This window comes from Argiope bruennichi, chromosome 11 (genome assembly GCF_947563725.1).
Source record: "Argiope bruennichi chromosome 11, qqArgBrue1.1, whole genome shotgun sequence".
NCBI classification, from domain to species: Eukaryota; Metazoa; Arthropoda; class Arachnida; order Araneae; family Araneidae; genus Argiope; species Argiope bruennichi.
Genome location: NC_079161.1, coordinates 27,792,936 through 27,815,236, shown reverse-complemented (window position 1 = coordinate 27,815,236; position 22,301 = coordinate 27,792,936). Strand labels below are relative to the sequence as shown.

General features: G+C 29.0%; 1 protein-coding gene across 3 annotated transcripts in view; it reads right to left on the bottom strand.

Annotated features, from left to right (window-relative positions):
- Window positions 1-22,301, bottom strand: part of LOC129957668 (sodium-dependent proline transporter-like) — a 304,437-nt gene that overhangs the window by 55,686 nt on the left and 226,450 nt on the right. The window contains exon 1 of one of the 3 annotated variants that reach the window (XM_056070119.1): window positions 2,064-2,346. The exons of the other annotated variants lie outside the window; for them this stretch is intronic. Within the exon in view, the coding sequence (XP_055926094.1) occupies window positions 2,064-2,108 (45 nt within the window). The 5' untranslated portion in view covers window positions 2,109-2,346. Of the gene's footprint in view, window positions 1-2,063; window positions 2,347-22,301 lie in introns of those variants that run through there. 3 annotated transcript variants of the gene reach the window in all.

Genomic DNA, 22,301 nt, shown 5'->3' with positions numbered 1-22,301 from the left:
TTGGTGAACTTTTAACTCATTTAACTCATAGATTCTCCGAAATTTTAGATGTCATAAATTGAATTTCATGAAAAATTTAATTTTACTTATTCAGCTTTATTTGTATAAAATAATTGATAAAATTTTTTCCTTATTTTCTTTTTAAAAAAATGTTAAAATGAATAATTATTTTAAAAAAAGAACTAAGTTTTTCAAGATAGAATAAACAAATAACTGCAAAATGTTAATTTTCTACAAATTTTATTTTTATACTTTTAATTCATACAAAAATTTCAAACAATAATTTTAAGATGTTATTGCGATATACACAACTATGAATAAATACCTTAACAACTATTATATGAAACCAACGTGGTTCAACTGTAAACAAACAAATATGTAAATATCTAAGGCACACCTCTAACCTTGAAATCAAATGACCGCAAGTTACACCGCGAAGCTACAGATGGCGCTGTCAACGGATCACGCAAGAGATAGTAACGCCTGTAAGGTTGTCAATAAACATTGTAGCGTGTCTGCCGTAGAAAAAGATTTCGGTATGCATTTTAAGTGCTAGAAATCGCTTTTAAGTAAAAAATAAATCGTTTATCTATGAAAATAAAGAGAATAAAATCATGAATAAATAAAAGTTTATATCGAAAACAGCAGATTTCTTTAAGGATTACAAGTAAAAAAATATAGAGCATAACAACCAGATATCGATTTATGAAAAAAAAAAAAAAAAAAAAACCATGCGTCATACATTTAGAAATGCAATTCAGAAAGAATTTCAACACAATAAGAAACGTTTTAGGAATAAATAATACATCTTCTGTAGTTTTCGAATTTCATTTGATTCAAATTAGTAATAAAATTAACTTGATTAAACTTTGATTTAAAATTGACTTAAACTCTAGATACAGTTTTAAAAAATACATTTAATGAAGATATCGAAGTACAAGGTAGAAAAAATCCATAATTATTATAAATTTACGCTTTCATTCTAATAAAATATGCTAACATAGTTAAAGGAAATTAAAATGATGCAATAAGTTTAAAGTTTGCGAAATTAAAAAAAATAATATTATCGTGAATGTACTCATTAAATTATATTAATTATGCTTTTATATTTGCAGTACATGCAGAACGTTTATATATATTTATATATAAACTACAATTTCGGTTGTGTTTTTTTTGCAAATTTACAGATACAGAAGAGAAAATAAGGCTTTCTACTCAGTAGAAATAAACACAATTTTTCAGAGATACGTTCTTTTAAAAATTGGAGAATTTTTTATAAAAAAAAATATTGTATACATCGCGAGCATGCACATATTCATTTTTGAAAATCTTTACGCGATACGTTTATTGTATTTCAGTGAAGTAGAAAATTTAAATATTCTTTATTATTAAAGCATAAAAAATATTATGAAAAATTCAATTAGATTTTATTTGATTTCTAATAAGCTAATTAAAATGAATGCTATACTTTAAATATTTAATAAATGATTAAATTTAATAATAATTCTTATGATTCTAAATGAATATGTTTGTTTGTTTTTTAAAAAAACACGAACATAAATTCCAAACAAATTATTTAAGAACACGCAAAAAAAAAAAAAAGATAAAAAAAATGAATTCAGAATATAATAAGAGAGATTCTTAAAATATATACTCTAAATTTTTAACAATTATTTGAATTTATAATACTAATTTTAACATCTTCTATGAAAGAATGTTTTAAATTAAGAGTAATACTAATTTTCTTTCTATGTTGAATAATTTCTTTAGGAAAATGGAGAACTAAATAAATATGCATAACTTCTGAACAAGAACAAAAATAAAATAGAAGATATTTTCAAAATAAAATATGCCGAATATAATCCACATAAAATTTAAAAAAAAAAACTATTTCAAAATTATGAATAAAAATAAATATTTCCAGTTCAAAACTCACAATCGAATCTCCCATATGGGAGAAAATCCTCGTGTAAGATTTTTCATGATAAAAAAAAATAAAAAAATCACTCCATACATAAAATTTCTCAAACGATATCAAATAATGCAAGAACAAGTAAACTTACCTTCGTAAACTTAAATATTTTCGGATTATGATTACGGCCATCCATATCTGGGCGAATGTAACATTAAACCGTATCCTCACACAAATTCTAGAATTCCACGAAGCTTGCCAATATTCTTGAACAAGAACTGAATTTTCTTTATTCCTTTCCAGACGATTCCAATTAAATCGAGAGAGAGAAAAAAATAATATTTTTTTTCTTGGCGATAATTATTTTTTTCGGTTTCGAAAATTGGAGCGATTGGCGAGCGTCCTATTCCTGTGAAGCTTTTCACAATACTAAATAATAACGCTATCGCGCGCACACCGCCAGGCTATGTTATAAATACGAGAGCGCTTTAGAATGGTAGACGTCTGGGCCGCGAACCAATGAGAACGAGGTTACGTTCGGCGCCATTTCGCTGATTTGTCCGTTTTACGAGACAGGAATGGCGGCTTGTAGAGGTAGTATTTTTTTGGCACGTTTTTCATTCTAAGCCTCCTCTTTTCGCTTTTCTTCCTTCCTTCCCCTCCTGGGGGGGATTTTTTTATCCAGAATTGACTGTAGAATCTCTTTCCTTTTCCAGGTTAAAAAGTTCATCTTCACCTTGGCGAGAAAATGATTGCGAAATATTTGTTTGCATTTTGTGGAAATTGCCTTCACTTTCTCCCACGTGGACAGAAAAGAAAACTATACAGAATATCATCCATGAAAGAAAAGAGAAAGACATTTTCATGCAGTCATTTTTCATAATTCGAATGTGAATGACTGACGTTGATTTACGTTTGTTCATTTCATGAATTCGTGATTTTTATATGCGCAGCATCAATTTTGTTTTGTAAGCTCCTGCGCACGCATCTTGGAAAAAAATGCACCAACCGATAATGCAGCATGCAAGCATAGAATCTTGCAAACAGAGTCCACTTTAAATTATTTTATGTACCGAAATGAATATTAATTGCAACTAATGCTAAGTTTATCGATGATTGGTAAAAGTAGATTCTCAAAAATCAAACAGGCAATGATGGATTTCCAAATAGGCAGATGACTATGCTTAGAAATAGGCATATGATAATAGGCAGATGACTTTAAGCTTAGAAAGGGCCACAAGCAGATAAATTAAAAAGTCTTTATTAATTGCCAAATAAACAATTTTCCAAAAAATACAAATCCTATAAGTATATAAAATATTGGGATAATATTAACACTTTATTCAGTATAATTAAACATGATCATTTAGTATAATTTCTGTACGTTTCCTAATGATTATTTAACTATGAGAATATTTATGAAATCGAACATCTGTTTCAATAATATTGTGTACAAACATGGATGCCGAGTTTGGAGTCATAACGGATAAAGAAAAACAAATACATATTCACAAAGTTAATAAAATAAAATAAAAAAATATTAATCTAAAATAAACCTAATTTAATTAATACTTTAAAATTAATATTAAAATTTAATTACCTTCAGGTTAAATTACCCTTTAAACCTAAATTAGCGCTTCAAAAATGTATTAAAAAGCGAAACTAAATTGTTCAACATATTAAAAGAGGGACCTCAAAACATGCACTACTTAAAGCTGAAAAGTACTTAAATCTACTACGACATACAGCGCTATTAAAATCATCTGCCCCGATTGGAAATGGATATGTGAAATGGATTATGAATGGCTTTATGTGATTTCTCCTGGACACATGCATAACATAATATAGTAGTCCGTGTGATCCAAGTAGATACCATGAAATCAGTTAAGTGACCGGAATGCAAGGAGGGTATAAGAAAGCCTTGGCCATAATCTTTGAGAATTGGCAAACTAATTAAACGTTGAAAGAGTTTATGTAATTTCAGTCATGGAAATATTCTGAAGAGGTCAAAACGTGTCATATATCGATTGCCATTTGGAACTGTTAAACCAATGATGGTGAAAAGCGGGAAAAAAACCATATTATGCCTAGATCAAGTATGTTTAAGATAAAGGTGCATTTTCCAAAGCCATATGCGTGTTGCGTATATGGCTACCTTAATCTTTTTGAATTACTTCTTCTGTATTCATTTCAATAAGCTATGTCATAGATTCTGTCTTAACACGTTCTTTTGTACGCAACAGGGAATGCATAGCGAATGATGCGTTGCGTATTAATGAAATGGATTACTGTATGGATGTTCCCCGTATGACCAAGAAAAGTCACATAAGATAATTATTATACATCCAAACAAAATAAGTTTCTATGTTCTATAAGTTGTCTTATATTCAACATTTCCCCCCCTTTCTTTCGTTGTTAATCGATGGGACTATTTTGAACAATCCTGTATATTAATGATGAAAAAATTGATGAAAAATTTGAAAAACACCATTGGCTGCATTTCCAAATAACTTATAAATATTTCTCAAAAAATAATATTTGAATACTTTTAATATTAGATAATTTTAGTATTCTAAAAAAGTATTCAACTATCAATATTTGATGATGTCGTGTAAGCGTTACCATGGAAAAGGGGTGCAGTAGCTTCAGAGGGTAAAGACCCCTGAGCACCCGAGGGCAGAAGTCTGACTTCTAGATCATATGAAGACGAAACTCATACATTCGCTTGCACAACTCCTTATTACAGGGGGGCACATTCACACACCTCACAGATAGAATACAGATGAAGAACAATCATGCCCGAACCGGGATTCGAATCCGGGACGCCCAAACCACGAGGAAGATGCGCTACCCTATGCAAGGATACCGGCATCAATATTTGAATACTTTTATATAATAATAATAATTACATTTTTTAAAATATTTCTCAAGGAGTAGTTATTTAAATAACCCTGTATATTAGTTCAGAGACAGAAATCCAGGCAGACATAATTAAAAAAAAATATTTTGGACTCAGAAAGGTTCAAAATTTTAGAAATACATTTCGTAGGATCTGAAGGAGGAATTATTTGACGATTGCAATACTTTCTTATTTACTTCACTTATTTTACTTTATTTATTTAGTCAAGCTGACTGTGTTTCGAAGTCATTATGCTCAGAGACAAAGAGAGAGAGGTGGACATAATTTCAAAAAATATATTTCGGACTCAGAAGGGTTCGAAATTTAAAAATACATAAGGTTCTGAAGGTGCAATTTTTTGACGATTGCAATACTTTCTTTCAGATTTACTTTCTTGTTTATTTCATATTATTTTCTTCCTTTATTTTTATTTTATTTACTTAATTTATTTCACTTTAATTATTTATTTATTTTTTTAACGTTACCTATAAACATCAGTAAAAAGCTAATATAATACGAGAAAATAAAATAAAAAGTTCATTTCAATTTCAGAAGCATCTTATTTGGGTTCAATTTACAGCAAAACCTTGAAAATCACTTATTTAAAAAAATGTTTCACAAATGAGTGCCACAGACGTATTTTTAAGTGAAATGAAACCCCACATTTCTATAAGACAAACATCATTTTTCTTTAGAAGAAAACAAAAGAAATGGAAAACTAGAGTAATTCCACTACGCTGTTTCAAACCGGATCATTAACTTTGGATAACATTCCTTGTCTCTTAGTTTTCGATTAAGACCCAAAAGACACAACTATCTCGTGCTTCGTATTGCAGTCAGTTTCAAAAATAACCTGCATCACGTTCAGTTTATGCAAAATAGCAGAACTTGAGCCAAACTGGCGAGTTAACCTTCGGATTTACGTCTTTTTGTATTACATTCAGACCTATAAACACCTGGCGGCAGGTATTAAAAGGTACTATCGCGTTACCACACATTTGCCAAGAAATTAAGATAGTTAAACGGATTTCACATCTTTAAAACTATGGACGCCAAGATAAGATCTTAAATATGTTTTAATTTCTTTTTATATATAGTTTCAAGTTTCCAAAAAAATACAAGGTATTTCAAATGCTTCTCATATTTATAAAATTAATGAATTAAAGATATTTTAACTACCACGAGCTTAATTAAAGATGGACGCCACACATTTTTTAATCGCTCCCGATTTTTATAGAAATACATATTATTCCAATTTTTCTCCTTTTTTTAAATTATAAACTCTCGTTCTACTAACAAATTCGAAATACAGAATATTTACAATTGATACAGATTTCATATCAAGTTTGAAACCATAAATATCAAAATACAGATCATGAACTTCGCAGATGGATTCACAAGCATTTTACAGTTTGCAATTTCAATGTCAATACAAATGTATTCTAGTATTTTTCGTTTATTAACCAATTCGAACCTTTTTAACGTTAAATTTTAAGCTATAAACATCAGAGCTTGAAATGGTTAAAAAGTGATGCCACAGTTTATAATATAATACATATTTTCCTATCTTAAATAAATTACAAGATGTTTTTAATAATTCTAAATTTTGAAAAAATAAAAAAATGTTTAAATAAGTCTTTATAGATTACATGCTTAGATCACAGCTACAAATGTTTATCAAAATATTTTTCTATTTGCTGAAATCAAAGTCGTCATAAAATAATTCGTGATATCCTGATTTTAAATAGAATTTATCAACAAAAATGATACAAATATCACTTGATTTGACGTACCTTGACCTTTTCAAAGATATACATCATTAATATGTAGCCTGTCTTACATAAAATCTAATTGGAAGTAATTCATTTTACGTCATAACTGTATATAAAAACCTAATTGGGCGTGTCATCTAATTCAATCTGGCCTAAAGACGTGATGAGGTCATATCCTCATACCTCATACAGTTTCTATATATTTTAAATAATTAGTAAAACCAATGAACCAAGCCTTTAACTCCAACCATTGGCCTGATTTTGTCAATTTTTAATCAAAACACCGTGAGACGTAGAAATTGATGACCACAAAGTTTTTTTTCTCGATTATATAAAAAAAAAAATGTTGTAAAAATTCTATTATAATTTAGATCACGGATCTTCCGCTTCGTTGTAAAACCGTTAATAAAGTTTTTAATAAAACCGTTTTAGTCAATAAATTTCAATGTGAACACACTTGGTAGCTTGAAAAATGTCAAGGCGTTATTTCGATTCACACCAAGTTTTGCCTGCCGTTTCGCTTGCCAGTTAACACAATATCTGTGGTTCTAACTTTCACTGTATCGATATCTTAAACTGGCGTTGCAAACACTCTGTCCTTTATGTAACCCCAAAAGTGACACTGAACTGTAATGGCCGAATTGAATTCATTGGAATGACATTGAACTTTTACCTTCGTTGACACTATTTTGATAATAATCGAATGCAAAAATCACCATTTCTACATCAGACAAGCCAGATTTATTAAAAATCATGAACGCGATTATTCCATAGTAAAAATTTTAAATTCGATGGTTCTTTTGTAATAATTTTGTAATCAAGAAAAATGATTATCCTGAGTTACTAAACCAAAATTCATAGTCCAAAAAATTAATAAAAAAAGGAATAATTTAATCTTCTCATGTTTTCACAAACCCTTCTGGCCAGTCCAAAATTTTGGAACATTATGTGGATTTCCTATACAATTTGAAACTACAAGCAGCTAACTATATATTGTAAATTTTAAAAATTATTTTGTTTGCTTCTCTATTCTTAAGAATCACATTTATTACTTTGTTTCTTCTCGAATTTAGTTACTTTTTTAACGAAAATTGAAACACTGAATTGTTTACACTCTGAAAGAGATAAAAATATCCCATCTAAGAAGAGAAATAATTGGATAAATGTTAGTTTCTCAATAATCAATTATTCAGAGTATATTTTATTTTCACAAGAAATTGCAAATAAATTAAATAATAGAGTATTCTTTCCCACATATTCTTATACTTTAACAAAATATAACCCAATCTTGTATAAATCCAAACACAAACTTCTTGTTAAGATACAAGAATGTTACATTTTCATTGATCCAAATTTTAATATAGATACAAAATTTTAAAAAAATTAAAATGAAATCTACGGTTGCAAATTTCAAGTTATCATGTTAGAACATTATTATTTTTTAAGTCATTATTTGTCTTAATTAATTTAAGTCATTAACCAGTTTATAACCAATCCCGAGACTTCGCTATCGGTCTCTCTCTCTCCAAACAGGTTCAGCAGACCGACAACTGAACAGATAATTATGATTTGGTACCAAATCTTATATGCATCTACAATAAATTTTATGTTAAATTTGATCTGATTAGATCGCAGTGGTTTTGTTTGTTTATTTATTTATTATTTTACTTTTAGATGTTTACATGCATATGAACGAAGTTACAAGACTTTCCATTTGTACAAAATTTGCATATAATCTGAAATATTCTAATTATTTCCAATTCACTCGTTTAGTTCGTTCTATCTAATCTGGAAGGTTAAATTATTCGTTCATCAAGGAGTTAAATAATCCAACTTGACAGCATATTTTCAGTATACCATGATGTAGAAGTAATAATGACGATGTTGATTATAGGAACTTTTTTTTTATAAGAAGGCATTGTTTTTCGAATGTGTTTTGAAATATATAACGAAAAAGAACGGAAAAATAAACTTTTCTTTGAAATGGGATTTTAATTAATATTTTTTTTCAACATTTCATTCAAATTGGCGAAACATTTCTTATATATTAAGACAAATGGAGATAATATTTCAGCTGGCTTAAAAAAGGATAAAACAGAATAATTAATCTTTATTAGTATCGGTAAATTACAAAAACACACGCTTTAAATAAACCGAAAACATCAACATCCGACAACAAAATGCCCCAAAACAACCAAACAACGAATCAATTCAATTCCTCCGAAAGCGACAAAAAAAGATCGAATGTGTTCTTTTTTAGGTTACTTCATTGTGATGCCTCCCCCCGTTAAATAAATATATCTCAAACTGTAATTAACTACAGGAAAACGTGGGTTTGTGTACTTTTTTTAAAAGGCCAAACGATCCATCGAGGCGAGCTAGTAGCACAAGTTCCACCACAAGTAAGCTTCCCAGCATGCTGCGTCCAATCGCACCGTAGACTGATGTAAGTGCGCTCGTCGGTTGCAAACTGTCTACGCAACATTTGTGTAAGTAGAACTCCCAGCGTAACACCTACGCTTTGATATGCGGGGGATTTTCTTTCACGATATGCTTCACAAGCCATGAATGTAAACAATTGGAATTCCAGATGATTTTGTTTCGGTTTGGCAGATAAAAATAAGCCAATGAAATGCAGCGACATATAAAGGAAATCTGTACAATTTTTAAACAGAAAAGCGTGTGCAAATAGTTTTTAGAATGTAAATTAGTTTAACTCAAAACAAAATTAACATATTATTTTTTATTTTTCGTAATAAGATAAGTCGTTTTGAATTTAAAGGGCATAAAAGAATTTTACCGATCACCCTGTATATAGATTTATTCTAGTAGTCTATAAAATAGGCTGGCTCAGTTGCCAATGTATAATCAATCTACCATTGCGCCACAATGAGATTATTATTGAAATAAATTTTTAAAAAATAAACTGCATGAAAAATATGCACTGAAAAATATTGAAAAAATAAGCAGCATTAAAAATCTCTGTTAAAATATACTGAAAAAAAATGGCAATATTTTTAATTTTTTTTTAAATGCATTGAAAAAATTAACAGCATTAAAACTCTCTATTGAAATATATTGAAAAAAATAAACAGCCTTAAAAATCTCTATTGAAATGCATTGAAAAAATAAACAGCATTAAAAATCTCCATTGAAATATATTGAAAAAGCATTAAAAATCTCCAACTACTGTTCGTTTCTATATACCAAGATTATCACTTTTCGAATATTCTACCTCGCTAAAGGGTGAGATGCGAAAGGAAGGTCGCATATCATCAATTCTTCAATATTGATGTCCGTTCCATAAGATACTTTTTCGTTCAATTTTTGCTACATGAATGTGAGTGTCGTGTCGTTTTGTAGCATACTATTTTATTTTACCACAAAATTACGTATTGATTGTTTATATGGCTAGTACAAGTAGCAGAAAAGCTTTCAGAAGTGACACGAAAAATACTTAAAATGATATTATTAAATGACACCGATCTTATCTATTGCTGTTAATATCAGAATGTTATCAAAAATATAATAGTAAATATAATAGTATATATAAAATAATAGTAATAGTAAATATAAAAATATAATAGTATTATTATTTTGTAAAATGGAAATAGCCAAGAATCGAAACCTTACATTTATTTATCATGATGTAATGCCTTGGCATTTTACAGAAAATAAAAATTGCTCTAAAGTATTTTATTGTGAATTAGTACTTCTTCCAACAGTATTACAAGTTATTCGTAGTTTTTACTCCGTCCAAGTCCGCGGATAATAGGAGTTCATTATAATGCCGGCTTATATTCGGCCAGTAGGCAGCGCATGCGTAGAAAGGCTGAAAAATACTGCTCGGTCGATGGCAAGTAATTGTCCCGATGGGACAACAACATGCCTCTGTATTGTATTTTTTTCTTACTGCGCATGCGTTTGTAGAATTTGACGGGGTTTGTTTTTTTTGGTGTGAAAAAAATTGATAACTTATCATAGATTAATTACGACATTTTTTGCTCTTTGTTCTTTCAAATGTGAGGTTGTGTGTGTGTGTATGTGTTTTCATTTTATTTTCCATTTCTTTCCTATAGTTTTCTATTTTAGGTATGTTGACCGTTTTTTAATTTTACCATGTTTCTTTGTGTAAATATCCATCATTTTAATACGATACGCAGTGAAAAAGAAAAATTCAGGGACGCTAAAACGACAATTTATAGCCAAGCATGGAATGTCTGAATCTATCGTATAAAATTGTGACAAACATAAATCAACCCCGTTCTACTCCATGTGCTGCCTTCTGGCCGTCTTATAACTGGCCGAGTGTAAACCAGGCATTATGCTAAATGTAAACATCTAGTCTTTTTATTTTTCTTTCTAACCGTATTCTGATTAAATAAACGCATCCTGATGCATGCCTAAAAGCAGGGAGGGTTTTCGAATTCATGAATGAACACAACGAGATAACTATAAACACCAAAAGTTTAAGGAAACGTTATCATTAAATTCTAGTATGATACAAATTTAGCTGCAAAATATTTTTCTAGCAATCACTCAAAGAGGGAAAATAAAATAAAATCCATTCATTTAAAAAGAAAGTTTGCAATTTATGTCGAAATTCATCATGAGATTATTACGGTTGTTCAGTACAAAAGCATAAAGGAAATTTTAAAAATGAATTTGCGACAGCCAATAAAATGGCGTTAATTATTTTTAATCAGTAAAAGGGAAAAGAAAATATTTTTATCCCAAATAACGTCAGGAATACAATTAATATCAAACACTTCACGAAAGAAACTTCGGCATGATGCATTCAGAACCGAAACACGTGCTTCAGTGGCGAATTACAAAAGAGTGCCTCATAAATTCCCTGTCTAATCTTCACGTGCTCGAATTCTTGAAACGATGTCAAATGGAATCGTTTCCAACCAGAAGGGTTATCAAGAAGCATGAGAGGGATATAAAGAATATCTTTTTACCCCTTTAGTTGCTATGCGGTGCAGTAATCATCCGGTTACAGTTATTAGTGTAATTATTTTCAATCATACTAACAAATGTCAGCAACTATTTCGAAAATTGGAATAAAATCTCACATAAACTACGAAGCATAAAGAAAATTTTAGAAAAAATTTGGAGACAGTTAATAGTTACTTTTTATTAATTAAAAGCTATATTTACAAATTATTTTTTAAAGAAAGAAATTATTTTATTTTTAACTGTAACATTACTAATGAATAAAAATATGACAGATATTTTATAAAATTCTATTTATTAGGCACCGAATTGGGGATATCAATGTTTAATTAAATTTTATGCCCTTAAAATTTTTAACAACTTAAAGGAGGAAAATTAAATTTCGATGTTCTTAAAAATCGCTTCATTCAAACTGATGATCGAATTTCATTTTTTAAAAAACTATTTCAGACGTTTGTATAATTTAATCTTCTATTATTAACGTTAATATAATTTAATCTTCGATTATTAACGTTAATATAATTTAATCTTCTATTATAAACGTTTATATAACTTAATCTTCTAGTATTCAGACGTTTATATAATTTATCTTCTATAATTATTTTATCTTTAAATGTAGCATAACCAGTGAATGGAAATAAAAAATATTTTATAGAAATTTTAATTCTTTGGCCTCGAATTACCACTATCATTGTTAAATTAATGCCCTTCTTAAAAAAATGTTTAACAAATTAATGGAAAAAAATTGACTTTCAATTTTTAAAAAATTGTTTCATTCAACTGATATTCGAATTTAATTTTTTAAAAATATATTTCAGACGTTTACATGATTTAATCTTTTATATAAAAGTACTTTTAGCATTACTAATATTAGATATGAAAACACTTTTGTCTAGAGAAACGTCATGTATATCAGCCAGTTTTTATACAAAAACAGGCGTATTATCATATAAAAAAGAATTATCAAAATGATTACAACTATACTAAATATAAACAATGCTTAATTTTTTTTCCTTCTGGGATAGGCGGAATTACAACGTTTCAAACATCATCTATAAACAAGGATTTTCATCAAATATACATGAAAGAGTTTTCGCCCCTTTCAAGACATTAGGTTAGTTCTAAATAACGTTCGTTTTGAAATAGAATCAAAATTATTTCGCAGTGGTCATAATCACTCTGAATGCCGATCAAATCAAGTAGTAAGACATATATAGAGCCAACCCTTATCCTAACTTCAATATCAGCAGGAAGATGATTAATTCTAACGGATTTAACATGTATCAGATCCACATACAGGCAAATTTTCAGTGGAATCAGGTTTAGTATATGCATCCTTAGTATCAAGGCATTGTGTTTCCATATGTGACTTAAGATCTGTGGTTCATATCATATTGTATAAAACATGTCATTTTGTGTTAATATTCTAAAAATTCGAGAACTCAAGCATGCTGGCAGTTCGATTAATATATATAAGTATGGGCAATTCAGCTTTTCGCTTGGCATTTTTTTTTCTTTTGTAAAATCGTGCTTTTTTTGAGAAAATATTTAGATACGAATCACACACTGATTGCATATGAATATTTTTCAATCTTATCTACATATGAACTGGTCATTTAAATAAAAAAATCATTAATGCACTTAGTTTATTCGAATTGATAAATACAATAAATGCATCGTTGCTATTGCATGTGAACCGAACGCATTCGTATTAGGATAATGTCATATAGCGCCCTCTCACAAAGTTTTGAAGCATCAGTAGATTATCATCAAATGGCAACAACGCCAATACCACAAAAATTTACGAGAGGGCGCTGTATGACATTGTCAGCATGAGAGCAGATAGAAAAATTCTAATAATTAGTTATAAAAAAATGTGTGATTTTGTGTGTGTCAAATCGCTTTTTTTCAAAGAATCTCCTTTGTAACATTACCTTCACAAATCAATTCTCGTACTCATTATTATAGACATACAGTATGAGTCATTACAGTTATAATAGAAACTGAAATTTATAGCTTCATACAGAAAAATAGAATTCAAGAGAGTTCAGCCATTTCGTCACTGAAACATTAGTGAAGGAACTTTGGATTAAAAAAAAATTCCCAACCAACGAAAAATGGACCAAGATATGTTGCCATGGCAGCAGATTATCACAATCTTAATATGTGTGTTTTTTTTACCTGATGTAGGAAAAGGTCAACTTATAAGCTTCATCAATTAAGCTTGAAGATACAAACAAAAACATAAATTGTCTAAGCTTCGTTTTTTTTTTTTTTTTTTTTTTAACTTCCCCTCATTTCAAAGACGTTAACTTTATTATAGCAGCCTTATAATAATAATACAAAAAGTAGCCACTTATTTTTTTAGAAATTTTTTTGTGATTCATTTTATAAATTCAATCATATTATGCTAAATAAAGGCGACAAAAAAAGTGACAAGCAGTGTATTTAATCTTTAGTTGAAAGTTCAGTTCAGAAAATTTTGAAATCGAATTCAACGATAGAACTTATTTTCTTTCTCCGGTCTCTTGAATCACTTATTAACAAAATATTAAAAATTATACCATAGTCCAAAGTTATTTTGGATAATCCGAAATTAAAACCTAAACAAGAAAAAGTAAAGAGATTCAAATTTATAATTCAAAACGTCATAAAACAGTAATAATTTAATCTTGATTCATCCATTTTTACTTGTTTATTTTGAAATTTTACTCTTAATTACACAGAGTAATAAAAATATTAATAATAAATTTTATAGAAAAATGTAAATATTATAATATATATATTCTCTTCCGGGAGACAGGCATGATTTATTTACAAGAAGGCGCAGCGCGGCACAAAAGCAGATGTAAGAAAGAAGGTGCGAAACAAATGATCACTAGTCTTACATAGCATTGGACTTCCGGCCACGTGCTGATTGAATACATGCGTTGACCTTTGACAAGGGCAACGAAGGGATCACTTTCATTTGATACGTAGAAGTGATTGCACAGTAATTTTTACACAGCTTCATTTGAATTAATTAAACAGAAAGTGGAAATGTATCAGGAAATAAGAGAATGAAATTTCTAAGGGATAAATTAAGATAAAGCTTTGGAAATTAATTTGGTTTAAATTAAGAGTTTAAAATATCATTACATATATATATATATATATAATAAAACTGCTATCAATAAAAATATTATTATTATTTGAATTTTAAGGTGCTTTGAAAATGGGTATTATGAAATAATACACTTTGATACTGTTGAGAATCAACCTTAAAATTTCCGCATCATTTTTTAATCAAAAACTAATTAAAATTTTGAAAAATCTTTCAATTAAAAAGTAATAACTTGCTTTATTTGATATATTTAGATCCAAGACTTACACCATTTAATCAAGTATGTCCTAATTTTATGATAGCATAGAAGTTTATAAATATTTTCATGTTAACTTGAAAAAAAATTTAATTCCAGAATTTTTTAAATTTAAAAAAGAATGTAATTAAATTTTTTTAATGAGTTAAATATGCCCTTACTTTCAGTTTTCACTGATTTAAAGTGAATACTTTTTTGTGGTAATTCCCTATTTTGTGGTAATTTTTTGTAATTCCCTACAAGACTTTTATTAATTATAAATTAATTAAACCAAAAAAAGAATTTAAACCTTCTTGTTTTTTAAAAATATGAATTGTATTATTTAATGTGAGGATTTATTTTAGTTGTTGAATTCAAAGTCTACATAATAATGCTTATTCATTAAAATTACAATTTTTTATATTATAATTTTTGAAATTTTTTATTATATTTGTATTTGCTAACATTATTAAATTATTTTATTGATTATTAATTACATATCATTTTTTAATTGCTACAAGATTAGATCTTTACCATCATTTTGAAGCAAAAAAAAAACACCTCCATTTTTTGTAATCGTTTTAAAATCCAATCTATTTAAAATGAAAGTTTTGTCTAAAATGAATTTTTCTATTTCTGTGAACTTCGAATCAGCCAAATTCTGATGTATATACATTTTGATATGCATGAAATATTCCATTAAAAAACCAAGGGTTTCATTAAAAATAACATTTAAAAATTATTCTTATTAGAAATATCTTTGGAAAATATTTTCTCATTAATTGTTTTTTATTTAAAACTCTCCTATAAAAACATTTATCAGCATATTATTTCAAAATACAGTCTTTTTACTATAACTTTCAGCGGGATAAATAAGCTTACTAAGTAATTGCAGGAAGCGCGTTACTTGGCAGATTGGCGACTTCTTTCTACCTGGATATGGCGAAATTCATTTGACAACAAACGCCAAGGCAACCTTTCTCCCGTTTCCGTCAAGCCTCAAGGATGAAAAAGGTAAAAAAATAATCAGTAAAACAAAACTTCTTCCCTCCCCGAATTCCGAAATCAAGTGTGATATTAAGACTGACACAACCTGATTTCTCTCTCATTCATTAAAAGCTTTTCATTCTATTTTTCTTTATTTTTTATTTTGCTTCAAACCCAGAAGCATAACCGATCAGTTACTAATTACAATACGGTGTCGCCAGATTGGCGTCGCTGCTCACATTTTTTTTTTAATGTTTACAAACATTGGCGATTTTTTTGTGATATTTTTTTTTTCCTTTAATATTCCGCTGCTCTGAAAGTTTGTTCGGTAAGTTCGCGTGACAGCAGTCGTGGTGGAATTCTGAAAAAAGTTTTTCCCGCTCTTATTTTTTTTTTTTTCTTTCTCTCTTCCTTCAATATCTCATTTTGATCCTTTTTTTTTTTTTTTTTTTCATTTTCTATTACACGACATACTGTCTAGCGCATAATTGCACGGTTTCATTTGCAATTCTGGCGCCAATTTCCAGGGTGTGTTATATTATGTCTGCCTTCGAAGAAAAGATGGAGGGATATTTCAAGAATTTCTTTCCTTTAAGAATGGTTAAAGGGTATTCGTGGCAGACAAAGCATAACATTGGCAACAAAGTATCAATGAAATAGAGAAAACAACGCAAGAAGAAAATTGTATGACTTCAATGTCAACAAACTGTATTAATGGCTACTTATATTACAGCATAAATAAACTTTTAAATATGATTATGTTTATTAGCTGTTATACTCTCAGCAAATAATGACATTTGATGCCCATGATTTAAAAAAAAAAAAAACCGTTTTAAACGCTTTCTCGCAGACCGTTCGGTCAAGGTTTACCCAATTTGGCATGTATTTACTTTTTAGGTAGTAAAAGCTTCACCAAGAAAGTTTTTAGTTAGAACTGTAATTAAAAATTAATTTAAATTTTTTATCTTCATCTCCCATATTCCAGCATAAAAAATTTTAAAATTCGGAAAATTAGCTTTCATGTGATATTAATTACACTTTCACTTATTTTTTTTATCTTTAATGATTATTTTAATATTTTTAAGTAAATCATTAAAAATACTTTTTATTGTTATAGTGAATGGGCTTAGAACGTTGCGGCGATAATAAATGCATTCTTTGTGGGCATGTTTTTGTCGCTGTAAAATGAAGAATACATTTTAAAAATAAAATTGGGATTAATTGTCTAAACCATTATTATGATATGATGTTTGAACTAGATGTTTAAATACCCTTAACATTATTTTCTTTCTACAGTTTTAATTTATTATGATATAATTCTAATTATAATCTAATTTTTTATTAAAAAATTATCTTTATTAATAATGATAAAAATTACATATACCATAAAAAAAGGCATTTTCAAAAAAAAAAAAAAAAAAGCAAAATAACATGCGAAAATTATAGCTAAATGTTTTTTGGAGTGGTTAATTGAAAGACATTAAGACAAAATTAAATATCAAACATAACAAATACTGAGAAAGTATATTATACAATAATTATTCCTTGTAATTTATTGTAATATAATGGAAATGATATGAAATATATTTTAACAAAATTAGCACACTTGTATTTGCAGAGAAATGTTATATAAACAAAACATGCCATCTCAGCCCATGCAGCTGCCTAAATTGTCTAACTAAAAGCCCGCCACTGTCTTTTGTAGATAGGAAGCTGACCGATTATACCCGTCAAACTGACCATTTGGGAACCTGAATTATACGAATTAAAGTGTTAATATTATCATTATTTTATGATTCAAAGAATTTGCACTTTTTTACAATCTTTTTAAAATGGCAATTAAGATAATAAAATATTCTAATTGACTTGATTGGGCCCTCTGTCAGCTTAGGAAGCTGCCTAAATTGCCTAACTAGAATCCCACCACTGTCTTTGGTAGATAGGAACCTGACCAATTCTATCCGTTAAACTGACCAGATGGGAACCTGATAATCATATACGAATTGAAGTTTTAATATTATCTCAATATCTTCTGATTCATATATTCAGCCCCCTGTCAGAACTTGGCAGCTGCCTAAACTGCCTAACTGAAAATCTACCACTATTCCACAATCTGGAATTATCTTGAATGAAAACTACATATCTTGACTCAAAATGTCGCACATATCCACTCCACTTTTGCTACAAACTGGAAAGTAATTAACGTTTTGTTCTTATTTTGCCAATATCCGGATGTCATATGTGATCCAAGAAAAATTTTGATCAATGACATACTGTGACAGCCCAAACACGGAAGTTAAACGCGGATGTATTTGTGCGCGAGCGTATAGGAACATGGTTTCCTAGGAAATAATGGGGAAAAAGCATTATGAAGGAAAGAATAAGAACGAAGTGATTTTCTGAAGAAAACGATAATTTCGCAACTCACTGATTTCTTAATTTTTCTTTTATTTCGCGCTAACTACATTCGTTCATTTGGCGTTTAAGAGAAGAATCAGATGACTTAATCATACTGTAATTGCTCAGAATAATCATTAAAATCCAAGAAGAGGTGTGCAACATCAGGTATAGAAGGGAAAGATGTCGGAAAAACGAAATAATGCTTTTATTGTTCTAGTTAACGATTCCTCAAAAATTTTCATTGTCAAATTTTTAACCATACAAGTGCATTGTGCATCCATTTCGCTACATGCTTTTATTTCTTTTTGTAAACTTCACATGACCGTTCCAAAGGGTAACAATGAATGTTTGGATATTCTTTTATAAATGCTTTTTGGTAAACATTTGTAGAAAAGATCGTTATATGGCAATAGCGGTACTAGAATTAGTTATAATCTGGAAACTTGGCAAAATACTAAAATGGCTATTGTATGAAAAGTTCTATCATTAAAAATAGTATCACAATGTTCTTTTTTTTTCATTGTAAAAAATATCTGGATAGTTGCCCACATATTCAATTCAACAACGGCAATTACATCAAGAAACAGTTTTTTTTAGTTAAAGGAATATATAGCATAAATAACATATTTATAAATAACACACACACACACACACACATGAAAGCATTATTTTATGTGAAGCAGAGTGCAGATGTGACAGGCAGTGAAGAAACTTTGTATCTTTAAGTTCGTTTTATTCTCTCTCGGGAGGCAGGCATGATTATTTATAAGAAGGCGCGGACAAGGCACGTCCGCCACAGCGCGACACGAAAGCAGAAGTCGAAAAAGAAGGAAATACATAATCCCTTGTCTTATATAACCTGAGGATTTTGATAGGGAAAATATTTTTTCATAGTGATAATATATTAGTAAGATTCTGATAGGGATTTCTGACGTCACAAGTAAGGTAAACACAGGGATCTATTAAAAAGAATGTGCATTTTTCTATCCCTTCAGGCGGAGCATGAGAATGAGTCAGCGTTTAGCCGATTCAGCAATTTTATGAAGCTTCTCTTGAATTAATTAAGTAGAGAAAGTGGAATTGGATCAAGAAATAAGAGAATGAACTTACTATGGGCTAAATTAAGATAAAACGTTGTAAATTAATTAGAGTTGAAATTAGAGTTTAAACTATCATTATATATATATATATATATATATATATATATATATATATATATATATATATATATATATATCCTGAACACAGAAAGAAAATACAGTTGCATCGTGCTTTACATGATTAATCCGCTGGTACGAGCACGCAGCTAAAACCGAGATGTCATCTTGATGAAAGTAGGACCATCACAAATATATTATTAAAAATGGATTTTCATTTTTATTAAAGAATTTTTATAATGTGATTTGTGTGACTGGGATAGTTTTTATTTCATAATGTAGCCATTTGGCGCAATTTATTTATTTATTTTTAGATTTCATGAAAACAAATAATTTGGAAATTCCTTTAATAATTTCCTAAATTGCATGCAGCTATTCAAAACACGTATGTCTTTCGCAATAAAATAAAAAATCATGCATTCTGTGATTAATTGGCAAATGGTGAAAATTGTAACAATAAAGTTTTTGGATGCGTATATTATATTTGTAATCCCAGTGCATTACATTACATGCGCAGTTACATTTTCTTTGAAAAATTTGAAATTCATTCAATTCGTTAAATAATTAAAATTTATTTTAAATATTCCTCAGAAATCTGTGTATAAAAGCGTGTTTACAATATCCATGTAAAGCATCTGAAATTGTAGATTTCTTTCCTATAAGAATCAAGAAAACGTGTTTCTTCTGAGCAATTATGCCAAATGAAATATTAAGATACTTTATCGATCACCAAGTTTTCTGTATTGTCTGTGAACATCAAATTGTCGAAAGAGACAGTAAAATTAATGACAAGACTTTCCTAATTTCGAAAAGTGGAATAACTTTCATAATGACTGCAAGAGATAAGAATTTGCCAAGCCGTTATGTAACACTAGAATTACCGATGTTAAATATATATACCTGTAGCACCTCTTTTTCCCCTTGTGCAGAGAGCGCCCCCTTGTGGCTTTTTACAGAAGACAATCAGTTGAACGGCAGACCTGCAGCCTGAGGTCGACTTTTTCCCTAGGCGCAACCCTTGCGCTAACACTGAATGCTTTCGGTTGGAAACAGTGGAATCCCTCCATCATACTGTTTTCTTTAACTTAATTGTCTATGTGTGTTTGTAAATTTTGTAGTGTAGCCGTGTTTGTGTAGATTAAAAATAATATATTTAAAACTGGGCAGTTCGTTAGAAAATCACAACAAACTAACTATATATATAGTTTTATCACACTCGTCAAATAGACGGGCTTTTGATCATCATGGCTTTCACTGTAAGTTTTGGCTTAGTTTATGTAAATAAAAGAATATAATTTAAACAACATTTAATATATGAATTCATTAATTATTAATAAAAAATCAAGAAAAACAGTTCGTTTTGCATTTTAGGATATCCAGTTAGAGCTTTTAGTTCTAAACTCAATCATAATCGGAATAAAATAGATTCCATTATAAAGGCTGCCGAACACTTTGGATCAATCAATATTATTTCAAATGAAAAATGTAATTCAAATTTCTCCACGAAATATCTGAATGTAAATATGTAATTATAAATGAATGTAAATATTGATGTCCATCATTGCATAGATGATCCATAAAATATGATAAACTTTGAAATTGCTAAAGCCATCATGTTGACGGGTCTTGGTTTAAATAGGCATAGGTCAAACTGATTATGGAAGTTAAAATGGCTGAGTGGGAACTGAATAGGAATATGTAATCGTTCTTATATTATTTAAAAGTCGTCTAAAGTTTTAAAGCAATACATAAATTATATCAAAATTTTTAAGCTTGAAATTAGAAAACCGTCAAAATGACTGCCTTGGCAGTTCCAATGTTAAAGACGCTTATTGAGAAAAGATGACCTCGTTAGTGAAAATTATAGCAATATTATTTTGAAAGATGTGAAGAGAGAAATTATTACATACATTTAAAATCAATGGTGGTTTGTGCTACGTAACCTTGTGGGCTTTGTAACCTATTTTATACAGCGTAATGGTATCTTGCAGTATATCTTAAATTTTACCTTTTCTAAATAATTTTGAATAACTTGATAACTAAACAATAAATACAGCAAGATGATGTATATAAGTTTATTCAAAGATAACTGTAAGTAAACAATTACTAATCTTAATTAATTCCATTTAATAATTAAACTTAAAAATAAGTATTTCTGATTATTTTTCTTCTTGCTTTACTCTTCTTTTTAAATTTACTCGCAGCAATTGGACTCTTAAAAAGCTCTCGGAGCTCTTTTCAGCTCTGAAAGGATTTTCCTACAGCAGAGAAACGTTCACAGATTCATTTCTATCATCTCTGGATTGAAAGGTTATATTGTGCAATGAACAGTTCTATTTTCTCTTCACAAACTGTAGTGCGAAGAGAATGCAATCGGTTACGACGCATCCGCGGTATCAGAAATCAGTGTTTTTATTAAATTTCTTTTTCACAAAATATGTGCATTTTTTCTATGTGTTTCCTCTGAAAACTGAAAAAAACCTAAAAAAAGTTTTTAAATAGTCGTAAGTTTAAATAGAACGCTTAAATTTAAATAAAATAGTGATGAAATTTATATATTAAAAAGATTAGGAAGGAAAGCTGCAATTTCGCTGAGGTTATACACGAGCCACCTATATCTAAAATAAATTGTGTGAAAGTAAAACTTGAATCTTAAGCTTCTGCAGTTATATTAGTCAGGTAATTTATCATCGAAGTTAAATTCAAATCTAAAAATATACGTTCAATCACCGTATGACCCTGAATTCATTCCATTTCCATGTAAGTCAACGGTAGAATAAAATTATGAAGCAGCTTTAAAAAAAATTCCAAATATACAGAATTTTCCAGGCAAATTTTTCAAATACGATTTGGAGCTCGAGCCAAGAACAGGGGACG